Raw genomic sequence first — 27,338 nt, forward strand, 5'->3', positions numbered from 1 at the left:
GGTCTGCATTAGCACCTGCCAGGGACCAGAAAAGCCTCTCCCCACCACCAATGTATCTCTAATTTTCTTTTACTTCTGTGTGAATGTTAATTGTAAGCTAATTTGGATGCCAATCATGACTGAAAAGTGGAGTTAAATATCAGTTGAATTTCATAACTGAGTGACAAATGGTCATGGTCAGCTTGTCTTCTGGTTTTAAGGAGGCTGGTGGTACATAAAACATGGAGAGGAGGTGCAGAAATGCCTTCTGCTTTGACAAATTGCCCATTTTTACTAACAACAAAAATTGCCCATTTTTACTAACAACCACCTACATTTGGGCATATTATTATTGCAGACAAAGTGCACAGTGATATTTTATTTTAAACCAGTAATTTTAACACTCCTCCCCTCAAAGTCCAACAATGGGAAGTCGCAGACAAATTAAAATTTATTGAGACAGACAAAAATGCAACTACTTAAGACTACAGTTCAGCATTTACAGTTAACCAAGGAAATTGGCAAAATGTTCACATTCCATTTAAGTTTTCATGAGGAAAAAAGCATTCATAATTTGCTATGCTACTCTAATTAACTATGATATTGTACATTCCATCTACAGTAGGTACATAAAACTGAAACACTTAATATTCGGATCTCTCCTTACAATGCCACACATTAAACAGTAACGGATGTCAGCAGCTTTGAGAAAAGTATAAAAAGACCAAGTACCACCTACTGTAGAAAGGGCTCTTTGATGTCTATTAACTATACAAAGCAGTCTGTGCAAGAAGATTGAATGGCAGAAAGAAGAGATGGCAGTGAATGCCAACAGAGTCTATGAAAAAAATTGAGATTTCTGGTAGTGAGTTACAAATGATGACTTTATTTTCTATGGATATGATCTGGCAAACTATGCAAGTGGAGAAAATGGAACACCTGCTGAACTCTGCAGGCCTTTCAGCTGGATTGTGCCCTGTGTCATTTGGTGCCCAGAGAAGAATGGTATGAAACTTCTTATACTAAAATATATCCACTAACATCTACAGAAAGGAAGGATAACTAAGCAAAAGTAGCACCCACTAGCAAACTGTGTTATTTCAAATGTGAAACAGCATGTGAAACTGTAGCATAAATATTAAAACAAACTCATAGGCCACAATCCAGCACAGAGCTTCAGCCCAATCCTATCCTTGTTTACTCAGCAGTCTCACTAATTTCAGTGGGACTTTTCGCCGGGTAAGTGTGCATAGGATCACATCTTTAACCACAACTTTGACTAATTGAATCAATGGGCCTAACCATGTCTCAGTTTGTGCTGGAGTGTGGCTATAGTATAGCTTTAAACCAGTTATAAAATAATCCAAAAGTCCATTTTAGACACAGTCTGGGCTGGAAGTGAGCAAATGTTGCCTTTTGTGGAAGTAATTCATAAACAGAGCACATTGAAACGCAATGTGAAAACCTAGCGAGACTTCTAAGGTTGTTTTTGTAAGGATAATGTGACAGAATTAGGCTGCAAACTTCAAAGCTTGCTTACTTGAAAGTGGCGCCATGATTGGCTTACACTGCAGGACTGGTCTGGGTGTGTGTGTGTGTGTGTGCGTGGAGGTTTTCTTTCCATTTTCGACAGCTTTTGGAAGGGCAGTGATATGAAGGAAATTGAATATTTTAGCTTCTAATGGAAACAGAAATTAAGTCAAGCTAAAGGCAAATTAAATACTTCAGATTGTCATGTGGGAGAACTAGAATACTTAATTCTGCTGTGGGATACTACAGCCAGTGGGTCTATCATATAATGCATTAAAGGCCTCATTTCTTCAATATGCTAATGAACTGGAATATCATCTTTCTTGAAGCATGCCATGACGCCAGAGGCAGGAAAAGCAACAGAAAGAACTCTGCAACATGAATTTAATGGTGCTTGGGCATTTACAAGTTGGTATTAATGATGAACAATAGGGTGGCCAACAAATAAACCGTGATTCTGATAACCAATGTTGATATTCCAGATTACAGAGTCATAATCATTCAAGTGTCTTTTCAGATTTACTTTCAAGTCAGTCTTTTTACTGTATAAACATTGACAGAAAACCAATGGGCAGACTCCTGATGGTTTTATTTAATAGCAATATTCAAATAGCTTTTGTTCAACTAACAGCAGATTCTAGCAGCCTTTTATTCCTTTTCTATTTAAGCTGGTGGGCTTGGCACAAGTGGAATTTTCAACGGACTTGTGATAAATCAGTTGTGCAAATGATTCAGTGTGTGTCTAGATCATCACTCAACAAATCCTGAAAATGTTTGAAAATATGTTGATATTAATTGCACAGTTGCAAACTGGATGCTTAGTTGAACTGTTCACAAGACCAGCTCTGTGCACTGAAATTTCCTCGAAAATACACTGTGTTGGCTTCAGTGTGTAAAAATAGTCTGAAGAATTCACCCTAACTTAATGCATGAAGATGCTGGTTCAAATCCTGTTTCTGATTTGTCAAAACATGTAACCATTTGCTTGGCTTTGGGCTAGGAGACCTTAATGATATGCTTAGAGTCTGTTAGCATAAATTATGCTGAGAACTTTGCACAAGCCAGTCACATCAAAGTGAATATCATGCAACAAATATATAGCAGGAACTGTCTATGGCCACATTTTACACTCAGATGCTCACGTTGAATGCCACTGATTTGGGATGAAGTTTCTGTGCATGCATCTGTGCTCTAATGTACTTGAACATGTTACACTAGTTTCTTGTTCCGACAAATCTCATTAGCAAAAAAACCCAAACCCATGAGTAAAGGTTGCAAGGTCATGCTTAAATATAGTTAAAACTGGGAAGGAAGGCCTTGTGACAATGGAATGGCATGAGTAGGGTTGATTCCAGCTATATGCAGATAGCAAGATGAACCATGACTTCTCTTCTGTGAGCCAACCACCAAGGGAAAGTGACATAGAAGGCCAGAAGTCACTACACCTATATGCAGAATTAGGGTTCTGAAATAATATAAGTGAGAACATCATGTTTATTTGGACTCAGGGCTTATAGTTATTTTTGGTTTAGCAGGCCATTCTGTTGAAAGGCTCTCAGAACTTAGGAGGGTGAGGTGGGAGGGCTGAGGTGGTTGAAACTGCAAATGACAACAAATGTATTTTCAGTATGGGAGATTTTGGGGGGAGGTTTCCAGCCTTCCTTTCCTTTGTATTAGAATCCTGTATTATTCTTATGCAGTGCCTCATATGGACTATTTACTGTAAGAAGAAATCTTCCTCTGAGCTCAAATATATATGCTGTGTCTTTTCTTCTGTACAGTTAGACATCAGGAACTCCTTGAAGTAACGTCAAAATTATTAACATTTGGGTGGGAAAGCATAGCCCTTCATCAGTGTGCATAGCCTTTTAGTTTCACCACTTTGTGTTGCAAGGGAAATTTTGATTTTGTGGGGATGTGACATGACGCACAAGCCCTATGTAGCTAGTAGGGTTTGTGGGGCTGCAGCAGCTGCAGAGATAGAAAGAGAGATCGGGTACGAGCGCAAGAAGCCTTCCCACACTTTCCCCCAATCGGAACTGTGGGGAGAAATATGGTAACACTTCTAGCGGGACTGCCCAATCTCTCCAGCCTCAGTCTCTCCTGCTGCAGCAGCTCTGCAAGCCCTACCAGATAGATAGGTGTAGCTATATGTCTAGAGCTCAAAGGATGACAGCAAATATAAACATATGTGCAGTCTCTGTAATTTATGAACATTATAGATCATTTTAAAAGATTACTTATGGGATGCGTAGGTGAAATAAAAGCATGGAAAGCTCTGCTTTCAGAGACACATCCGTGATATGGCTTGGTCTCGAACACATCTAGATTATTGTTGCTTGTAACCTCTTTGAACCTGCTGCTGGTTCATACCACTGTAGCAACATTGTATTGACTATTGGATACAATCACCCATCTTGTACAGCATAGCAGAATATTATTTATCTTTCATCTGGTAATGTTCCAACTGCATTGGAATTTAGAAACAAGGTCGTTTCTACCTAAGCTAGGACAGGAGGCCTTTCACCATTGTGCTCTGGCAAAAAGTAGCTACACGTATTATTTCTCCCCTGGAAAGGAAATGAGAAAGGAATTGGAGTATTTATTCTGTGGCTTATTGGAGAACTCTGAGAACTCGCCTAGGCTTGGAATTAGGATTTTACTGGCTCTAAATAGTTGGAGAGAAGAACAAAAGCTTGTAAGACTTGTTTAGCCAAATCTCTGGCAGCTCCTCTATTTTTTCCTAGTTGCTGGAGCTTATGTGCCCAACGCTTTCTTATGGGGAGCAAACGGTTCAACAGGAGATGAAGCTGACTCAACATAAATAGAGGATTACATGGCATCTTTTCACTGCCTCTGAATGCACAACGTGATTTTGCTTCCCTGGCACTGCTCTAATGGGTTGCTAAGGGCTTTACCGCAAAAGTCCAATCGTTTCTTTAAATTGCTACTGAGAATCTGACAGAATTGCAGGAAGGCCTCCAACTGATGCTGCTGCAAGTTCCCAACTGAAATTATAATAATAAATGGTATTTTTGTATTCTGCCCTTGAAATCTTGCACTCTTCTGACTTTAATATTTTCTGTCTAGATAGAAATAGGAAATTGGGTGGCCATAAATCAGACAACAATTATACTTTGTACAATGAGTTTGAACCAGGGAGTGTTTCAAGGTTTCATTTCTTAGTAGTGATTGATATGCAGAACTCTTGAAACTAAATGAGTTACCTGTTTTCCACTTTTGTCAATCAGCCCTACAAAGATATGTATTGGTTGATTCCTTTCTGTAACTTTGACATCTCTCTATATTACCACAGCTTTGTCAGAAGAATATATAAAATTGCGGGAAAAGAGTTCAAAACAGTTCTTTAAAAATGGCAACACAATGTGTATTAGGGACTCTGAATACTTAGAAACCCCAGCTAAAAATAAATACTGTGCTGCCATAACATTTTAAGACAAAGGGGGTCAGCACTCAGAGCAGTAGTGCCACAGAGACAAAGCCACAAAACAAACGTTTCTGATTGCGCATGTGCTTAATCAAATGGCATACACCACAGATACTACAGATGACTTCAAGACTGTAATCTGTAAACTTTTAAAAATATAAATGCTATGGCCCTATTCCAGAGAATGTTAACCACACCTGCAGTGCTTTATTTTGATGAAATCAATGGGACAAGTTAGTCACAGCTCATTTAGTCCTCTTGAAATTGATTTACATAAGGGCTACATAAGGGCTAAACTACACATGACATTAAATCCACCATTGACCCTGCTGTGCTACAAACTGTGGTAAGCAGCAGCTGGATTGGAACCCATGTCACCCGGGACTCCATGGGGGGTGGGTAGGGAGGGACTTTACCTCCTGCCATAGTTCTGATCTGGATTGGGTAATCTGTGACTGCTTTTTGCCAAGGGAAAAAAGCTTCCATTGTCTTCTAACTGAAGCTTTCCTCACATTGGGAGATTGCAGCCAGAGTGAGATGGTGAGGGGGGGGGGGAGAACTCTGACTGGTATTTACCAAGCAAAACTGAAGCATGTTGCTGCCAATAGGAACGGCTCCTGAAACTGGCCTCATCCACATTTGTCAGAATATTCACACACACTCCACAGTAATGAGGGATTGCACCAGAGAGCAACTACTCTTATGCTTCTCTGTGTGAAAGTGTGAAAGCAGCCTAAATGAAAGCTGTTCCTGGAGTACTTAAAAGATAATAGCACTTCTGTTAAACTGCAACCACAGTGATCTTGACTTCTAAGGGTTTTATTAAATTAAGTCGGCAAGCAGCCACCCTGGTGGCATAGATATCTATGTATAGATGTCTATGTTCCAACTTCTAATTGGACATTATTGCCATAGGTGATTTTCATTGAGTAGCAGCACCACAAATGCCCAACTACCGATTAATAGTGCACTCCACAAAACCCTTGCACTGAAAACGTTTGTGGATAATGTCACTTTTGTTTTGAAGCAAGTCCCATTTATTGTGCGCAACATACTTTCAAAGTGTCTATTACAACCCCATGGCCCAATTTTCAGAGATGCCTTGTGAGAGAAGCATCTACTAGGCCTGGGTGGTGAGACAGTGGGAAGACATAGCTGGGATCTTCCAACTAATACTAATCTGTGGCCTAGCCCCATTGATGATCAACCACCAATACGCTTACTGCTTCAGCGACTGCCCCATATCCTTTGAATGTGTGGTAGCAATGCAAAGGCAGTCATATGGCTTTACTGGGAGTAGTGAAGGGGCAGAGCATGTGGCAGGGGTTGGTGGCTGACTGGCAATCAAGGCTGAGCCCAATGGTTTCAGTCACAAGGCATTGGATCCCACAAGCTACCGTTTGCACTCTGTGGCTAAAGCAGATGAAAAAGCCCCAGACTCCTCAATGGGGTTTATTTATGTTGGGTAATGCTAACTGAACAAAAAGGCACCTTTTAAACTGGTGATTCTCTTACATTTAGCAGGAGTAGAGCAACCACCCCTATCCAACCCCAGCACCGCATCCTTCCAGTGGTTGTTGCTGGTGTCCATCTTGAATTTATTTTTAGATTGTGAACCCTTTTGGGACAGGGAGCCATCTTATATATTGTTTGTTTTTCGGTGTGAACTGCTTTGAGAACTATTGAACAGTGGTATACAGTATAAATATTCACAGTAGTAGTACGCTGTTTTTAAAATGTGCATCATATAGGTTTGTGAATTGTAGCCTAACAATATACTTTTGGCCCCTTTGCAAATCAAGGGACAATCTGCCCATTTAAGTATTTGAATCCATTTCATGCTGAGGCACATTCTCAGAAGGTGGCATTAAAACTTCACAAGGACAATGAATTTAGGCTGCTCTCCCTGGGAATATTAAAACAGAAACAGGCAAGATGCAATATTAACATTATGATATTTGGCATTGCTCTTTGAAGGGTTCATTTAACAAACGAGACCTTGTGTGACACACTTTAAAAACAAATCAAAACAAAACACCACCACCAACCACTCCAGACTTCATCACACCAGAAGCAGAATGCATAAATCAGTACTACACACAGGAAACCACAGTCTGAGGGTAGATGCCATTGTGCAGTTGCCTGAAAACTGTACAGAAATTCACACTAAAAAAGTAGCACTTTCCACAGAAATATAAGTTTCTTTAAAGTGTAGAGGCCATGTTCATATATGGTATAACAGCACTGATACACAAATGTGGGTATGACCCTTACTGTGTGCAGAACCTGGAGTTACTTCTTTTCATTTGATGAGTCACAAAATGCAATATCAGAAATGCATTCTTTCCTCTCATTTCTTTATACATGCTCATCCTGTTTTGTCCTTGTGTAGACAACAAACTAATTAGAGATCTACAATGGCACATTCATTTCCTCCCACTGAATGGCCATGGGGGATAATGAGATGCTGCTATGGAGATGTAACTATGTGGGAGGGGCTTGTAGAATCATTTAAATCAAAGTCTTCTGATATGTAAGTATCACATGTCATATTAACTGGATGTCAGGTTAACCACAGACGTAACTGCCTAAGGACTATTTTTAAACATACCAAATAAATATTAACAATTTAAACTCAAGAAGAGACAGCTTATTACTTTTGATGGTTTGTGCCTCTGACAGCTTCAGTGCTTCCAAATAAGGAATCATTAGAGTCAATGAAGGGGAAAAAAAAGCATTTTCAGCAAATCCAATGGTATGCTATTCGGGAAGCAGAGGCAGCTTGCATAGCATTAGTGCAAACTTGATCAAAGCAAAACCCAAGACTTGCAAGCTTGCAAAATGACTGCACTAAAATACAAAATAAAGGAATACATTTGAAAAGCATTCTTAGTTCACATGTTTAGAAAGGCTATCCAAGTCCTGGCCCCCTTGCTAAGGACTAGGGAGAATGGGGGATGCAGTGGATGGAGGGTACTGTCCACCAAGATTTCTCAACATCAAGGTCATATTGATTAATGGGAGGAAAGGCTTCTGAGATCTTAACTTGCACTCCCTTAATCAGCAGGGAGAGAGAATGTTCAGTGAGTTTCACTGGACTGTTCGTCTGCCAGCCATTGTTGGAGGAAGTGAAGAGGAATTAAAACAGAATTCTTTCTGACAAAGGCAGTGGGTGACTAAACCAGAATGCTAAAATGATTTGATCTTGTCTAACAAGTTCCAGATAGAGAAACACCTGTCCTCTCAGTCTTTGTGAAGTGTCATCTATGGGCATAGCATTATATAAATAATAATAATAAAAATACCCACCTACTTTTAACATTAATTAAATAAATAGGAAAGCACAATAATAATGGTACAAAGATAGCTATTCCAAACTTCAGTAAGAGGAGCCTAGTACTGTTGCTCGGATGAGCTGACTCCCCTGCTGTGTCCTGTATTCCATTAAAAAATGACATGTGCCGTGACTAAACAAAATGTGTTGTCATGCTGGTAAAAGGGAACAATGGTTACAGTTATCCCAAACAATAGCTAGGTGAAGGGGAATGCTGTCTTCAAGATAATGCACAGTGTACCAGATTAAATAGGGTGGAGAGACAATTGTCCTCATCGAGCATGTTGCTGTGTGTAAGAGCTCCAATGCACGTGTGCAAAGACATCCCACATGTGCAAGGAGCCTGCGACATGTGAAAGCTCTTCCCAATTCACTTCAGCGTTGGGTTCAGCTCTGCACGCTCATCTCCATTGTGCTTGTGGAGTCAGCCCCCAGCAATAAAGTGAATGGGAAACCTGGTGGTGAGAAACCTGTATGCAAACTGGAATGCTCGTACAGGTTTAGACTGAGCTCCATATATGATGCCTGATGCCAGTTGCCATTGCAGAGATACGAAATGATTAGTGATATTGTGCAAAACATGAGTCCTCAGAGCCATGGGAACTACCATATATAGCCAATTTCATCATCCTTATCGTCATCTTCATCTTCGTCGTCATCATTAGCTGCTCTTACATGGATCTTCTGTTTTCCTTCTTTGTCCTTTTTTGCTGCTTCATGTTCTTCTTCCAGATCATCCAATAATATCACTGATCCACCACTACCAAAATCCCCTGAGGTTTCTTGCTCTTCTTCTGCAACGTGGAAAAATTCAAAGTTATACTTTGAATAGCCCAGTATTCTGCCCAGCCATGTCAATGCTTCCATTACTTAAGCTACTCCATTATTAGTTTTTGCAAAGTCTGGATTGTTTTTAAACAGACATTTTAACAAAAGAATGTATCACGACAGGTGCTCAAAATAACATACAGTCTTCTGCTGCACCCACAAAATCATGCATGTCAGGAGAAAGCAATCGCTGAAGACAGAACCTTACATCTCTAAATTGTTGGTTCAAATCCATTCCAGGTCATCATTGGTGACTGAAAGACACCACCAGCTGATGAGTGTTCGAAGATATCTGAAATGAGTTGGTGGTCTCAGTAAATTGCGTACCTCACAAAAGCCCCACCACAAACATCCCTAACTGATATCTTTGCTTTTGTTCTGGTTTTGGCAGGAACGGATGGGGTGTAAATGGCCTTGGAAAGACTCATTCTGCCAGTTGTGGTCCTATCAACCGAGGCAGAAAAGGGGGATGCTGTAGGAAAGGTTCCGTGTCAAGTAATAAGATAACCAGATTGGTCTGTTCATTATTCTACCTACGCTAGCCCTACATACAAATGCTGGATAACCAGGGACAATGTAGTGCGGGTAAATGGCAGGAGCAATGATGACTCTCTTACTTACATTGTTTGGACGACAAATGGAGTTCTATTTGTCTATACTGGGGCAAAATGGTTCATAAATGCTCACTTGCCATTTGAAATAAGGCTACTGAAATAGACACCAGGCCGTTCTGATAGATATTTATTTTTAATGGATCTGTTAGGCCAGTAGTTGTGTTCCAAGGAACCTTTGGGTTACAACTGAAAGCTTATGAGGGGTTCCCCAGTGAAAAGGTAAGTAATGGTGAAGAAACTCCCCTGGAAGCCAGCATGTTCACCACTACTAATTTTTCCTTTGCAGTGTGCATCTGCAAGAGTGTATTAAGTGTGTTCTGAATCACATGGGCACTCACATAGGGATAGGGAAATTATGAATCTTTGCAATCCTGGCCTGCACAATGCCTGACTGAAAGTATGTCTTCGCAGTGCAGACCAGGTTCCCCTGGAATATCAAGTGGTTCTATGGCAGATAAACGGGAGGTCCTTCTTGAAGACAAATAGTTCTCAACAGAAAGAATTTCTCCAAATATGCATCTCAACAGAGTTTGAAAATCACTGCTCTAAATATGCCATTCGTTTCACTAGCCTATTCAGAAGGAAAAAACACTGGTTGTCAATCTGAATCCCAAAATGGAACTCCATGCCTATAGCTTACATTCATAGGACCTATGTCCCTTTGAATAAGACCATAGTGATCAAACCAGGGGCGGAGCCACCATTGCACAAAAGGGTTCAAAGAACCTGAGCCGCCACCCCTCAGGGGCTGCTCCTCATGCCTCATCATGTCAGATGCAGGGGCATTATTTTGCTCATAAACGGGGCTATGTGGCCCCATTTATGAGCAAAATCTGGCCAGTGCCACATTCGCAGCGTGGCCAGAGCAACTCTCCCTGCCTTTAAAAGGCAGGGAGAGCCGCTGCGCTGCGCTGCGAACGTGGCGGTGGTCAGACTTTACTCGCAAATGGGGCTACACAGCCCTGTTTGTGAGCTAAGCTACACCCCCTGCGTCTGACATCAGACATGTCTGACGCAAGGGGCGGGGCTCGTCTCCCTCTGCCCCTGATCAAAAACAGTGTCCACCGTTTGTGTTTCTTATGCCAAGTTTTCTTATTGTAAATTCATTTTCTTCACCATAGTTGGATTATAGAGGGAATCATAGAATTTGCCACTCATGCCAGATAGCTATGGTTTTTCTTTTGGGGTGTATGGCCAATATCAGCAGCAGTTATTCAGATTAAGCCTCTGTGCTAGGCTGATAAGACTTTTCTTTCCTAAGCATCCTGACCGAACTCCTTAACTATACTTATGTTGTGTAGGGAGCAACATATTTATTTTATTTTTAAAATGATCAATGCATCATTGGCAGTATATTTTATTTTACTACAAATTATGGCAATTTCTAAGCTAGTGTGAAAAGTACATCAGATGCTTCTGCCAATTTCATATTGTAATGCATGCTCTGGAAGAAAGGTGATTTGTATTAGCACTTCTGTGTTATACATTCAAAGACTTGAAGGTACTTCTCATGCTGGCTAATATGTTTCTTCTTGTTGCCATTTTGGGCTCCCATAGTCAATCTTACAGCAGTGGGCAAGGGCTCACACAATGTCAATCCCTATTTTATCTGAGGAAAGCATGCCCTTACTCACCACAGCTCACTGTCCCTTGCTTCCTTGAGCCAGCGATCTCATTTCCATACTTATCAACGCACCAACACTGCCCAGTACTTCCATGACACTGTGTTGCTTTGTAATAGCCTTCCTCATTGCACCGTGGAATGAAAACACCTGGGGAGAGCAAATGAGGTCCTTGTCAATAATATCAATACTTCTAGTAATAGAATTAAGCAGGAAGTTAAATGTGAGATTCTAGCCTCAATTTACAGGAAGGCCCTCTTTGTTTGCACAGTGAAGCTGAAATCATAAAGATCGTTTCCCGTTGAATCAACAACCCTTTGATCTGTTTTGATTTTGATGGTTTTTGTGGTAATTCAGGAGTTGTATATCATTCAGGGCCACTAGGTGGCACTGTGTGGGGAGAAGGTTTGAAAAAAAATAAAATGTTAAGTTTCTGTTTCAGCTCAACATAATGTCCAGGCTCTTTGCTATCTCCATGTGGTGTCAGAACAGGAAATAACTGATTGAAGAACACTGCAAACTTCATTATGGAAAGAAACAGGAAGACACAGAATCAAAACTACTAACCCTGTAGGACAACCAGCTACTGCTCCTGTTTCTGCATAGTACAGTTCCAGCCCACTGAAAACAGAGACCTACAGCTGAAAAGGTTTGGCCTACACAGCTGCACACCTAGATGATTTGGGCGCCTGGACCTCCCAGCTGCGAGCCCCCTCCCCCATGTGAGGCCACCCTACTTTTTTTGGGGGGGGCTCGCCGAAGCTCCATTTTTTCTTCTTCTATTACAGTTGCCACACGGCTGAGGGTGGCTGCTGGGAGTGAGCGGAGCAGTCCTTCTCCACTCTTCCTTCTCCGGTGGCAGCAGCCAGAGCGATGCTGGGCTTGTCTGCTCAGGCCAGCATCTTCTACACCAACTGCGGGGTGTGCTTGGGCAGGTGGCAGAAGACACTGGTCAAAGTGGATGGGCCCAGCATCGCTCCAGCTGCCACCAGAGGGGGGATAGGGGAGAGCAGAGACGGACTGCTCTGCTCATCCCACGTCAGCCATCCCTCATCTACGCTGCAGTTGTAATTAAAAATAAATATGGAGATTTTTAACATAGTAAAAGGCACTGGACAAACACTTCTTATCCCGGTATAATAATATTTTTGAATGGGCCCTTTTCATTCATGCAAGCCAGAGCCTGGGGAATCTGTATCTGATTTTATCACAGCTCTATCTGTCCTGATCTAATATTGTGGATATGGAGGAATAAGTGAAGAACTCTTCAGGGACAGGTTGGTGGCAGGGCTTAGAGACAGCCACCTATCAGAGACACATCAGAATGACCCAAATCTCACTCTAGAGACAGCCAAAGCTAAGGCCCTCCAGAGTTCCCACATAAAGGACTCTTCTCCAGAATGATTTCAAACCGGAGACCATAGCTGAAGCCATAGAGGGTAGCAGAAAGTCATCCCAGATGCCACATATAAGTAACAAACCCAGATTCCACCACCACCAAAAACCAAAACAAACAAACCAACCAGATGCCAGCAGGGATGGGGCTCAAAGGATATCTGCAAGTCAGAGATACAACAGATTGCCTATGGTGTGGCAAGTTGCCCCACAGAAGGAGAGAGTGTCCGGCTTGTGATACAATATTTAGGAAGGAATATGTAGAAAAATATGTAGGAATATGTAGAAAAATAGGGTATTACGCTACAGTATGTCACTCCAAAACTTTGCCTTGCTAAGTTTATCACAAAAAGAGGACTTGAGTGATGTGGAAATAACTTTCCTGGGCTACACTGACGGAGACATTCAAACAGAACCACCATGGACTGCCATAGTTATTATAGGAGGCCTCCAAGTAGAATTTAAAATTGATTCTGGGGAAGATGTAATGGTGATCCCCCTCTCAATATAAAGGAACTTAAGCCTTCTGTCCTCCCAAGCTGACTTCGACAAAAGATTGGAACTGACCTTTCCCCTCCTAGAAAAGAGTTCTTATCTTGTATTGATAGACTACTTTTCTAAATTTATGGAAGTTGCTCAGCTACCCAGTACTACTTCTCAAGTGGTTATCAGTAAAATGAAGCCCATTTCTCCCTGCTTTGGAATACCTGAGCAGGTTATTTCTGATAATGCACATTAATTTTCATCAGACCTTTTCCAACAGCTTGCAACAGATTATGGATTTCAACATATCACCTCCAGCCCTCTGGTTCTTCAGAGCAATGGCAAAGCTGAAAGGGCAGTCCAGTCAGTAAAACATCTATTGTCCAAGGCTCCTGACCCCTACCCTTGCCTTGCTGGCCTATTGGACAATAGCCTTGGCTAATGGGTTCATCCCTGCAGAGCTGCTCATGGGCTGGAAACTTCATTTCACAGTCCCCACTTTTGCTTCTCAGCTAACTCCCTGGTAGCCTGATTTTTACAGCCTCCAAGAACAAGATGAATGTTACAAAGCTCCCCCACAAAAAGCCTATGACAAATGCCACAAAGCTAAATCCCTACCAGCACTCAACATGGGAGATTTAGTATGGGTGAAGGACTCCCAAGAAAAAGGGACAGTACAGGGAAATGCAAAGACTCCTTGATCCTTTATGGTTGCAGTTCCAACTGATATTATTCGTTGCAACCGAGCACACCTTGTCTTGGCAGGAGATTCAACAGTGTCTCAGAAGACATCACTGAAGCACAGGCTGCAGAAAGTACTACCCAGGACATACCCCTAGCTGATGCTTCAGCCCCTTTCCCTGTGAAGAGGTCTCCAGACAGGAAGAGACAACCTCCAGGTTTTCAAACAGACTATGTAACATCTGGAAGCCGACAGCATTAGTGTTATGGCAGAATAATCCCTATAGACTTAGTGGCTAACAGTCTATAGGACAGAATAATCCCTCACAAGAAGCTGAGGTTTCAGGTAGTCTACCTTGGCCCCAGAGGACTTTACAGTATTTTGTATTTCATTTAAATGGGGGTTGGTGGTGGTGGTATAGATTTGGGGTCTTATCCCACCTTAGAAAGGGGGATGTGGTAATAGTTGTATATAGTTCAAGGTCACTAGGGTTGTACTCAGTGGGGAGAAGGGGAAGGTTTGGAAAGAGAAAATACAAGTTAGTTTCTGTTTCAGCTCAACATGGTGTCCTGGTTCTTTGCTATCTCCACAGTTTCTTCTATACAGGTGATGATGAGAAGAGATTATGAGGGAAGACAAGACTATATCTCAAGTCCTCTCATCTTTCCTTGCCCTAAATTGCAGTGCAAGCTACTAGAGTAAACACAGTCCAATGTAGATCTGGATTGACTTGGACTTAGGAAGCAGCAAAGTTTTGCCACCTTAAATATCCATCAATCAACATTAGTTGCAGCAGTTGTGTGGTGCAATCCATCATGAACTGTGGTGTTTAGGTTCCATTCATTTTAACCAATGCTTGCAAAACAGTAGTGACAATTGGATTGTGCTTGTGCCACGGATTGGTTTGCTAGGCTGGGAGGAACCCGACACTAGATTGGCAGAACATATACAACCTGCAGCTCCTTGCTCTCCTTCATTTCTAACTGTGAATGCAATATGGCCCTTTCTACCTTTCAGTGAAGTGTATGTGTGTGTATGTGTGCATGTGCACACATGCACACACATGCGCGCACAAATGCATGGACACCCTAACCACCTTGGAAGGCTAATGAGAAATGAAATTAATTCCATGTTTCACATTTAATTTGCAGATTTTCACAGTTTACAACAGGATTTCAACACAGCAGCATAAATTATCCCTGGAAGGGACTCCCAATCTGCTTGTTAGCAGCTCCCATGCATTAAATATGCAATGTTGTCAGAACTATTCACATGAGGTTCCAGGATATGGAGGCCAAGCCAAAAAAGAGAGGGGAAAATCAATTCTAGATATGGCTTCATTGTACAACGCACACACTGACACCAGCTGATTTTGTGTATTATTGTGACTTTCCATCCAAGCAGTCTTTTCAAGAAAGTTGGTTTATTTCTACCACTAACTTTAGAATATGTAATGCAAATGAACTTCAACACACAAACACACCCCACAACCCACTTCTCCCTAGAGATCAGTTAACTGAATCCTCCATGGATGTCTGTATAGTAATTTCCATTGTCTGCTGTTTGCTTCAGTTTCAGGCACAGAAAAGGAGCCTTTTATTGTGTCCGACAATATCTGAGAAAATATCGCACCTCTTTGTCAGAGAGATGCCACTTGATTTACTGCTCAAAATAAAAAGAGGCTTCCTTCACCAGTTCTGTGTGCAGAGAATCTCTGCAGTGTGTGCATATATGTCAAAAGGGCTATTTCCACTCCATTTCCCATGGAGGGGGAAAAGAAGGAAAATGTATTGCTCAAATGCCATGCCATTACTTGCATAAAAGACACAGAAATGGGAAACCACTCATATATAAATATTTAATACATAATAAACCAATCCATCTTGGCCCACTGTAGATATTAAAGTGGGTACCCAATTTTTAAATGTTACAACTATAGTTCATAAATACCTGAACATCAATCTTCCTGTATCTAACCTGATCTTAGAGTTGGTGGTGGTAAAATTACCCCTTTTAACTTTGCTTTTGCAAGTACATTAGAGGAATGGGCCTAAGAAGTGTAATGAAAGCCGACAGCAGTGTGATAAATTGAGGGTAAGTCTTTATGATTACAAAACACTGTCCAGTATCCAATACCAATGGTATATTGGCCCACCTTAATTGTAGTTGGTTGCCACTGCAACCTAGATTCAGGAAGGCCTTTTCCAATGCATGTCAGTCTCTCTTTTATAACCTCTGCTGTTAGAAGAGGTCTTTGTCCCCACATTTTAGGTGATGTAGTAAAATGAATCCTGCTGTCTTGAACTGAATTCTGGCATGCCTGAGCCATGTGGATCTTTTGCTTCTGCACAATTTTCCTTGCTTGTTACCTGTCAATATTTCTCTTTTATTCTCATTCCTACCATTACATCGGCCTCTGCCCCTCCTCAGATCTTAGCTCTGTCATTCTCAATTCACTATAGCCTTTATTCCCAATTGGCTGCTAGTGTTCATTCCTTCCATAAGTTCACTGACTCTCAGGGATGGCTCACCAATAAGGTTTTGTTTGGCCTATGGCTGCAATAAAAGAAATACACACACACTCACCAATAAGGCGATAGCCTTAGGTGCTGCCTGCCCCTGGGGCAACAAGGGTGGGCATCTTGCCCTCTCCTCCAATGCCTGGAGTCATTGCCTTTCCACTTGCCACTGCCTGCTTCTGCTGACTGTATGCATTTCTCAGCTGGCTAGCATAGCGCTATCTAGCTGGATAGGTTCCTCTCTCTCCTTTTTCACACTGAGTGAAAGAGAAAGGAACCCATCCAGCTGGCTAGCACTGTGCTAGCCCACCGGGAAATGCTGGCGAGTGGTGCCTGTGCCCTGATGACAATCATGCTCCCTGATGTCAGCATATCAGTGTCAAGGGATTCTGGCCAGCATCAGGGTGCAAGCCCTGTCCATCAGAGGCCAGATCAACCAGCCATGGGCTAGAGAAAGGGCCTGCCAGTTGTCAGGTCTACCCAACAAAAAGCTGGCTACTTTCATTCCAGCATTTGCTTGCGGCCCACTGGAGCAAAAGTGGCCAGGTATACCTATCAGCTTCCTTTTGGGCAAGGCAGATCTGGCCACCAGTGGACCCTCTGGCCAGCAGTTGGTTGATCTGGCCCATGGGCAGCTCTTGCACTCTGATTTTGGCCATGTCCCCTGACACTGATGCATCAGCATTGAGGGCAGGGGCGTAACAAGGCTGGAGTGGGCCCAGAGACAAAATTTTAAAATGGGCCCCTCGCAGATGCACACACACACTTCACAATATATAGTCATGTGACTTGCCTCATGTGACTTGCCTCTGGGGGGCCCCTCGAGGCGTGGGGGCCCCCAGGCAGCCGCCTCACCTTGCCTAATAGTAGTTACGCCCCTGATTGAGGGCATGGTCAGTGGCATCTTGGCATTGCCTCTGGTGGTACTGGCACTTGAACCAGCCCTGCTAAGTGATTAAACTTTCTCCACCCTCCTTTGCCTATTCCTTTGTAGCAGGGTTGATTGGATTTAAATTAAATTTATTTTAATCACAATTTAAATAGCTTCATAGAAGGACTCAATTTTAATGATTTAAATCACAATTTAAATTATTAGTCAGGAAGATTCTATTTAATCATTATTTTCTATAAAAGTACATTCTTGTTGTCTAATATAACCTTAATATATATTTAGAGATAGATGCAGGTTTTATTTTTAAAAGGTAGGCACACACTATAATAGGTACATGCTTCTCACAATGCTGTTTCATTCGGACAACGAGGCCCTGCATTTTGTTGTTGCACTGTTTGCATTTTGCACACAAGCCTTTCTTACCCACAGGTACAGGAACTTCATTAAAATATTCCCAAAAAGGGTTTCTTTTATGGTTGGCTGCCATGATAGGTGTTTCCCTTCTACAATGGAGGATACATCTGGAAAGAGATTCCTCAGGACTGCATGAATATGTTCTGTTCACTTTTGGTTTCACTTTCTATACCCCTCCGCTCCTCATCCCGTGCATTTATATCCAGACACCTCCTCCTTGCTCAGATCTACTCCATCATCCCAAATCATCTATACATTCATTGGTCTTCATTGTCTCTGCACATGGTGGGGGCTGGGGGACAAGCGCTTGACTGTGTGCATAGTTGTGTATGTGCTGCATGTACACAACCTGCAGAATAGGACTGAACAGGTCTTTTATCTCTCATCCCCATATACCTCTGTTAACATGTTCATATAATATAATTACGGTTAATATTCATGATGATATCTTTGACTAGGTTCTTTAGGAATTTTTAAAAAACCAATTTAAATCTGATTTGAATTTTTTAAAAATCAGATTTTTAAAAATTTTAAAATAATAAATTTTTATCAACCCTGCTTTGTAGCCTTCATATGTCATCAAACTTGTCCCCTGTTAACTGAACAAACAGGCACCTTTTTAAAGTGATGATTCTCTTTATTTAGCAGAGGGAGAACAACAGGCCTTATACTTTCCCAGCACAGCATCCCTCCAGTGGCTGTTGCTGGTATCTGTCTTTTGTTTCTTTTTAAAATTGTGAGCTCTTTGGGAAAAGGGAGCCACATTATTTATTTATATCTATGTAAACCGCTTTGGAACTTTGGTTGAAAAGGGGTATATAAATATTCATCGCTGTATTTGAGAAATATTTGCCAGTTGTCAGGAGCAAAGATGGGGGGATCAAAGCAGTGCTGTAAAAAGAAAGTAGTAGACAGTCCCTGTGTAACTGTTAGCAAGGGTTGGCTAGTGATAAGACTAGCCAGGGCAAGCTCCATTTATGTCAAAAGAGTTCTCCAGGAGGATAAGAGGATCAGTATTATGAAATGATAGAGAGCATTGTAGTTAGACTGCGCATCACTGTGTGAAATGATAAAGTTCCACCATGCTGACATTATGTATCGCATAAAGATCTACCCTAATTGGCTTTTAGCACATTAAATGAAGTGCGAGTTTATACAGTAGCCATTTGTAGCTACAGGACTCTCTCTTAGTCTTTCCATGACCACTGTAACCTGGGGCTTATAAATAAATCTGGAATTGTACTTCCTATTGTTCTGCATGGCTGCCATTTATATTAGGGATGTGCATGAAACGGATTTTGCAATTCGTTTTGAGCTCTTCACAGAAAAGTAAAGTGTGCCATCAAGTCGATTTCTACTTTTGGCGTCCACAGAGCCCTGTGGTTTTCTTTGGTAGAATACAGGAGGGGTTTACCATTGCCTCATCCCATGTAGTATGAGATGATGACTCAAAATAGTGCTTGAATCACTTGAATTGATTTGAGCTCGAAACAGGGTAGTTCTGTTTCAAGCTTGAAACAGGCCCTTTATTTTAAGGGTGTTTTGTTTCTAGCTCAAAACACTTGAAATGGCCTGTTTTGAGCTCAAATGTATTTGCACGTCTCTAGTGTATATACATTATTTTGAATAGTATACATACATAACAAGCATTTCTACTTTTAGAAAATATCATACAAACATTAACAATTGCCACCCATTTTTTTGTATACAGGCATTAAAAAAACCCAGGTAATTAGCCATCAGGTCATATGATGCAAAATCTGCATTGGATCTCTTAAGGATGGGTGTGCCTTGCACAAGAACTTGAGCTTCACATGGCTTCATCACTGTAACAATAAAACAAACTTCTATACTTGCATGTAGCCATCAGATTTTCCTTGTGGGGCGAGGGTGCTTTACAGATAAAGTGGTGCAGATGGCACTGGCTCAGTTCTTACCCCCTTGCACTGAGTGCTATGGTAGAAAGTGAGTGGGCTGAAATGTGGAACACAGCTGGGTGTAAACAAAAGCCTGACCCGAACCCTGCCCCAACGGTATGCCTGAGGACATTTTCCCATAATGGTAGTGAATGGCCACCATTCACTCCTGGCTTTCATCCAAAGGCAATCCAAAAGGGTTAGGGAAGTGACTCTGGACTGCAAGAGCACTGCCATGTACAGACCCTCCACCCAACCATCATAATGATGGATGTTTCTGCATTGGTCTCTTGTATTCTTTGCAGTTGTTCTTTCCTTCTTTGATTCAGTCCCTAATGAACTTCTCCTTCCATTTGAAGCTTCCTATGGTGTTTGAAGAAACTGGCCAATTGTTTCCAAACCACAGTTCTTTCACAACTACCTTAGCTGGCACAGTTGAGATCTTGATTTGCTGGTGTGCATGTGTAAAATTTATTGTAAGCTGTTCAGGAAAGAATTATTCCCTTTCCCATTAGGCACTTTCATCTATAATGCTCTAAAAATGATGATCGGTGACAACAGACTAATGCACAAGGAGGGAAATCACATTGGCATGATTTTGGTTTACATTTACTGTATCTTTTAAAATGTATTTTCCCATTTACTTTCTGCCATCTAACTGAATAGCTGCCATTTGTTCCTATGGGGGAAAGTGAAGTACTGCAAAGTGAAGTACTGCAAAATGAAGTACTGCAAAAGGCAAAACTTGCCCATGGGACTAGGTGGTCAGGCTTCTTAACAGTGATTTCATAGTGCGTACATGCAATATGTCTCTATATGCATACTTTCATTAAACATCCTCCCTTCTGGCTCCTGACAATATACAGGCCCTTCCATCGACACATTCCATCCAGACAGCCCGTCAATTGTAAAAATGGGCATTTCCTCAGTGTTTTATAAAATGCAGAGGTTTCAATTTTACCAATAGATGCAATATATCAGGAACTTTGTAAACTATCTGTATATCTCTGAAGAAAAAAGACAGCTAATGGTTGAAGAAGAGTCTTGTAGATATTTTCCCCCTAAAGTCTTTGTTGTTCCCACAGGCATAGTGCTGGAATCTGTTTTTCTTTCTTTTCTGCTTGCCTGATTTTCAACTTATGTATGTGTTTCAATTCTGCCACTTTAGTATGATACAATTGCATTTATTTCCCTTAGTGTTATTTGATTTTGATTATTAAATGTAGAGATATTACTGCACAGATTTCAGTTGATATAGTGTCCAGCTATTTGTATTATAACCCCTGCAGCACAACAGATTCTTCAGCTTCTACAGATTCTTCTAGTCAACTAGAATTAATTCACATATTAGTTCTAGTTGACATCAAGACTAACTTTGCATGTGCCAAAAAACATTTCACATGCACAGCAGGGGCAGGGAAATTTTTTTAATACTAATCTCCCCTTATCAAATGAATATGATTTTTGATCATAATAAAATGACTATTCTCCCCTTCCTTCTGCAGCCTTCTGTGCTCCTGAAAATATATCCCTGAGGGCCCCATAACATTTAGAGACACTGAAAGGCAAGAATCAGCAAAAGTTGCCTCTATCCTGAAACATTTTTCAGCATGTGTAGCTTTAGTGTGGATGTCAGTCATTGCCATAATATGCCTATCACTGCAACATTTATAGACGCAATTAAGATTCTTGAAAAACAAATTCAGTATGTCATCTTTGTTTAAACTTCAGATTTGTAAATCCCCTCCTCACAAGAATCTGTTCCATTCTGTGCAAATATTTATTTGATATTTCAGTTAAAAGGGAATCTCTCTGTTGTATAATGTTGAAAGAGAATCTTTCAGTTGTATAAATCTAGTATACCAAGTCATGGAACACCTGTAGCAAAGACTGAAGCTCTGTGATTTATATGATCTCATGAAGTGGCAGGCATTCAACAGAGGGTGGTATTTCCATTACATTCTAACTGGGAAGCAGTTACAGCATCTCATGTCACAGCAACAGAAGCTTTAATTAGTGGCTTAAATGAGTAGCAAATAACTGAACTTACCCATAAGGCTCTTCCCTTTGCCCACCTTTTGAATTCTGTTCATCTCATTCTGGCAAGGGAGACCTAAAACATAAGATATGAGAGTGTGTTTCCAGATGGTAAGGGACAGAATTCTCTAATGATTAGCTTCACAATTGACAGGCAGTGTAGTCTATTTCACACCTGGGAATGAGCAAGCCACATATGCTTGTACTGTACTGCAGAACAAATGTAATCCATTAGCTTTAACTAATTAAATTCACAACACGATATGCTTAAAAATAGTGTTTCGGGGCCATTTTGGTTGTTAAACAGTTTTTCCTTCCGTTCATCAGCCTGATCAAAAGCCAGGATGCTAATTTAATGTTTGCTAACAGACTAATTTCTACATATAATCTCTACAAATAAGATCATAGTAACTGAACCAATTCTGAGGTTTTCATAGCTAACCATGGTCATATCTAACTTTTTTGAGGGTGAGCACAAGCATTCTGCTGCTCAGCCAATGGAACAAGAAAACCCCTGTATGAGCAGAACTGCACGTGTGCTTTGTAGCTCCAGGGCTATGAATTATGGACATGATGAAAAGTCCTTGGCCTTCATATGGAGGCCTCTGTGTGCACAAATGGAATGCAATACTACTACTAAGAATATTTATATACTGCTCTTCAATAAAATTCTCAAAGTGGTTTACATATACAAATAAATAATACATAAATAAGTTGGTCCCCTGTCCCCAAAGGGCTCACAATCTTAAAAGAAACATAAGGTAGACACCAGCAACAGCCACTGAAGGGATGCTGTGCTGGTGTTGGATAGGGCCAGTTGCTCTCCCCCTGCTAAATATATGATCATCACCACATTTAAAGATGTCTCTTTGTTCAGTTAGCAGGGGACACGTTTGATGACATATGAAGGCTACAAAGCATACATTACAATGCCACCAGTGACCACTCCCCAACCACTAGATGCGCATGAAGATTAAAACTTTGCTGCACATATGTGTGGAAATGTATTCATAAAGTAGCAAATGTAAAACCATGAGTGAGTGTAACAGAAGTAACTGAATACTGCGCTCAAGTCCCATTAAAACTATGTGTCCACCCCTTTCAGCAGGCCAAGAACACAGGTTGTTTCTATCTGAATTTTTGGGAAAATCCAGTTGTGGTTGAAAAGAATGTTGAAGAAGTCCTGTTGTCATAGGTGTATCCTAAGGGGTGGTATCTGAAGATGTGGCAATTGATTCTCAGCCTTTGCAGGATACTCATGTATTTGGAAGGGCTTGACACCCCTTGCATAAGAAAGGTACTAGCTCATTTCAGACATTGTGTTGCATGTGCATATAGATCTCTGTACACATGTACATGTTTTAATGTAAATGACTTTTTGTGCATTCACTTTAAAATGAGCCTGAGTACAGGCCCCCTCAAATGCAGGGTACAGATAGGAAGTGTGCTACTGTTCATGCATTGAACATAACATGTGGATAACTGTACATGTGTACAGATCTGTATTTGCATTTTTGTGCACAGATTGTACATGCGTTAAAACATAATTTGTGAACAGGGCTACTCTCTCTTTCTCTCTTCTGCAAGGTTTGACTTGACCTTTGTGCTTCCAGAGCACCCACCTGTTCTGCCTTGGTCCCCATCAGGACATTGTCCGTTCTCTCCTCCTGGTTGGCTGCTTTGAACTCGGGAACTCGGAAATTGTATCCACAATTTCCTCCAGTGCCCCCATCCTATTGCAGAAGCCCACCCCATCTTATTCCAGATAGTTCCCCTGACTCTTCGGAGTGTCTCTATCTGATGCACCAGGGGCTACAGGGAAGGAGGGAGGGGTGGTAGTCTTGTTGCATGGGAAGAGTTCTGCTTGAGAGACTCTAGTTCAAAGCCAAGATTTTAAGAGTAGTATTTGAGCCACACTATTGGATTGTCACACATCTGGTTTTACAGTTAGTACAGAATGGAGAGGGAAAGAGGAATTGCGTCTAAGAAGGATGTTGGACGAAAACAAGGTTGTAGAGAAAGTAATGCATGATAAAGAGAGGAAAGAAGGCAACTAGGATTAGAAAGGTATACAGAATAGGGATGTGCAAAACGTTTCGGGCACAGAACAATCTGTGCCCGAAACGATCAATTTCGGGTGATTCGGAGCCGAACCGAATCACCCCCAATGTCCCCCGATAATTTTCAGACCCGAAATGAATCACCCCTGTTTTGGGTCTGAAAATTTCGAGTGTTTCGGACCTCCATTTTGTGCCCCAGAGAAGTGCCAGTCTTGCCTTCTTCTTCCTCCTCCATTTCAAGTTTGACATCTCTTTGAATTTCCCGCCTTTTTGCCTCCCATTGACTTCAATGAAAAAAGGTCTCATGGGGTGCTGGGGTGGCCCAGAGCGAGTTATGGTGTAGTGCACATAGGGTGCCAACCACCCCCAACCACCCCCATTGGTTTCTAACCCATGGGGTACAGGGTTCTGTTGTTTCTGAGGTATTCTGAGTGTGGATTCTATGATAGCAAATTAGAGTGGATTCATGGTGTCTCATTGAATGCTATCATAGAATCCACACTCAGAATACCTCAGAAACAACAGAACCCTGTACCCCATGGGTTAGAAACCCATGGGGGTGGTTGGCGGTGGTTGGCACCCTATGTGCACTACACCATCACTCGCTCTGGGCCACCCCAGCACCCCCCAAGTGCACTTATGGGGCTGCTGAAAGCTCCATTATAGCTTATTATGAGGAAAAACCTTAAAGATGCGTAAACTTCAACAATTTACAAAAAATCAGCCCTCTGCCCAAATCCTTTGAAAAAATTCAGGTAGCTTCCTTGCCCCTACCCGGCACTACCACCAACCCCACACCACTCTAGGCCACCCCTTTCCCACCGACGTGAAGCAATAAACCCTCAATTCTACCTAATGGGGGAAAACCTTAAAGATGTGTAAACTTCAAAATTTCCCCCAAAATCAGCCCTCTGCCCAATCACTCTGAAATAGGGGTGGTAGCCTCCACCCATTAGGCACTACCAATCCCCCCGCTCTTTTTGTCCAGATCCCACGCTATGCCCCCGATCTGCCCCAAAGACACTAAAACTTCAAAAATTTGCCAAAAATCAGCCCTTTGCCCACCCCCCCTGAAATTTGGGTGGTAGCCTCCACCCATTAGGTACTACCACCACACCCCACTATTTTGCCCCTGGGACCCATTTTTTTTAATCCGAATTGATTCAGATTCGGATTTAATCCGAATCTGAACCGAATCAGGGGTGATTCGGATGGGCCAAATTTCGGGCACAGAACAGAACAGGGGTGATTCGGTTCGGGTTCGAATTCGGTTCGGTTTGGGTTCGAAAATCCGAATTGCACACCCCTAATACAGAATGTCAAGCTGATAGAATGAGTGTATGGTAAAGAAGGGAGAATGAACAAACTGTGGGATGATAAAAATGGCAATGGAAGAAGCAGAGGAAGAGAAAAAAGGCAAATAGAAAACTAGAGAGAAGAACATATTTTGAAGAATGTGTCTTGGAGGTTGTGGAGATTGTCTTCCTGATTTCTGTAAAAAACCAAAAGCATCACCACAAAGCTACTATTTAAACACCTCATGTTGTTACCCAAAAAATGAAAACAGGATTCAAGAAATTCAGATACTTGAGGATGGGCTGGCTCAGATGTCACATGGAGCCAAGGTTTATTGTAAGGTTTATTTAAGAAACCTAAATAGGTGTCAGAAACTACCAGCATTTGGTTTGTTTTATCTTGGTTTTATTTGGGTCCTTTCTCCTTTCCTGCCCTCCCATGAAGAGCCTGACCCAACCTGCTTTGCCCTGTTCTGCTGCTGGCAAGGTGTCACTTTATCAATTACTTTCTCATCATTGGTCCAATTAGAAAGGGGCTGTGGATACAAGCTCCCTTGGAAAAACAGGTAAACGGTAGTGTGTGCCATCAAGTCAATTTCGACTCCTGGTGCCCACAGAGCCCTGTGGTTTTCTTTGGTAGAATCCAGGAAGTGTTTACCATTGCCTCCTCTGGTGCAGTATGAGATGATGCCTTTCAGCATCTTCCTATATCGCTGCTGCCCAATATAGTGCCAGCAGGGATTCAAACCAGCAACCTTCTGCTTGTTAGTCAAGCATTTCCCCGCTGCACCACTTAAGGTGATGGAAACACAGGAGCTATTATCAATTTCCTCTTCCTTCTACAGGCCCACTTCAAGACTAGCAGAAAGCAATACTAATATCTATTGAGGAATCCAATAGACATTAGAGATTTGGAAGAAATTAGGATGTGAGAGGAATCCTTGAATGGGCTATTTGATCAGACAGCAGGAGTCTGAGGAAAGGAGCCAGAAGGGGGACTGAAATAATGGAAGGGCAGGATTTACAAACCAGTGAACTGCGTTTACATGGTGAGAGGGAACAGGCAAAAGAGAGTATTTTTAGAAGGCAATCTAAACTTTTATAAAGGCAATCCTAACAGTAATTAGATTAGATTGCCTGATGGACTGACAAGATACACAGAAAAGGGAGAGTTGTGAGTGGATGGAGAAACTGAGGAAATTTTTCTGTGGATGCCATGTTAACTGGGAGAGAGAGAGGATTTTAGGGAAGGACTATCACAGAGTATTAGAAGTATGGAATGGAAAGAGAAGGCATAATCTGGTCAGCAGAGCTATATGGTGGCCCAAAGGGAAAGCTCATTCTTAAATGCATGTTCCTCATTTCCCTTTGGACTTTCCTCAGCTCTCATGTATCAGACCTGAGCTATCTCAACTTTTCTCTGCTGCCATGTGGTTAACTGAAAGGTCTATGGAACCTTCCTCTCTACAAGAGACTTGCATCAATCCCTCTTTGTTAAGGGGGGAGTAATGAAGCTCCACTGGACTAGCCAGCATTTGCATAAAAAGAGCTTTTCAGCTTCTCTCTGGTTTGTTAGTAAAGGATACATACAAGATACAAGGGACTGAAAAACTGGATTGGTAAAGGGATTTCAGCACAGCCTGTTCTGTATTGTTGCTCTAACAATGGGCTGTTGCTAGACTTCAGCTCTAATATGGATCTGTAGAGGGAGGCAGAGAAAGCTAACAATGCATTTAACAGGAGTGGGACTGGATCCCCTTTTGAGTGGAGACAGACTGAGGTAGGCATGGGTTTAAAATGGTGGCTGCTCCTAACCAAATCAGCAAAATACTTGATTGATGTGCCTTCTGTTATGTTTTGCTTCAGGGTAAAAATCACAACAGGATGGGTCACGAGCATTTATGTTGGTGCTTGTAAGGCACTGTCCTTGCTAAAAGCCTTGGATTCTAGCCAGATTGGTCTTTGGGATAACCTGGAGAGACCATATCATGCCCATCCTTAAACAGCTGCAGAGGCTGCTGATATGTTTAGGCCAGAATATAAAGTACTAGTGATTCCTTTTAAAGCCCTGAATGGGTTATCTGAGAAGATCTGCAAGATCTTCACTGTTTATCATCAACATCATTAGAGTTCTATCTCTGGATGCCACCAGTTCGTCTGGTGGCAACTTGAAGCTGGGCCTTCATGGTAGCTGCCTCTAAGTTGTGGAACATGCTCTACATGGAAATAAGAGGTCTATCTTCCCTAGAGGTATTCAAGAGAGCCATGAAGACCTATATTTTTAGCTTGG

The 27,338-nt window shown here is 41.7% G+C and overlaps 1 protein-coding gene across 5 annotated transcripts in view; it reads right to left on the bottom strand.

The window, feature by feature from the left end:
* Nucleotides 1–412: 412 nt before the first annotated feature.
* The window catches only part of SPOCK1 (SPARC (osteonectin), cwcv and kazal like domains proteoglycan 1), a 904,393-nt gene continuing 877,467 nt past the window's right edge, over nucleotides 413–27,338 (bottom strand). For 4 of the 5 annotated variants that reach the window (XM_053293595.1, XM_053293593.1, XM_053293594.1 and 1 more), the window contains 3 exons: nucleotides 21,707–21,769; nucleotides 11,368–11,505; nucleotides 413–9,085 (listed from right to left, as the gene is read on the bottom strand). In XM_053293595.1, the coding sequence (XP_053149570.1) occupies nucleotides 8,895–9,085; nucleotides 11,368–11,505; nucleotides 21,707–21,769 (392 nt within the window). In that variant the 3' untranslated portion in view covers nucleotides 413–8,894. Of the gene's footprint in view, nucleotides 9,086–9,327; nucleotides 9,412–11,367; nucleotides 11,506–21,706; nucleotides 21,770–27,338 lie in introns of all 5 variants that reach the window. The other variant, XM_053293596.1, reaches the window with a different exon arrangement.

This window comes from Hemicordylus capensis, chromosome 2, assembly GCF_027244095.1.
Source record: "Hemicordylus capensis ecotype Gifberg chromosome 2, rHemCap1.1.pri, whole genome shotgun sequence".
Taxonomy (NCBI): domain Eukaryota; kingdom Metazoa; phylum Chordata; class Lepidosauria; order Squamata; family Cordylidae; genus Hemicordylus; species Hemicordylus capensis.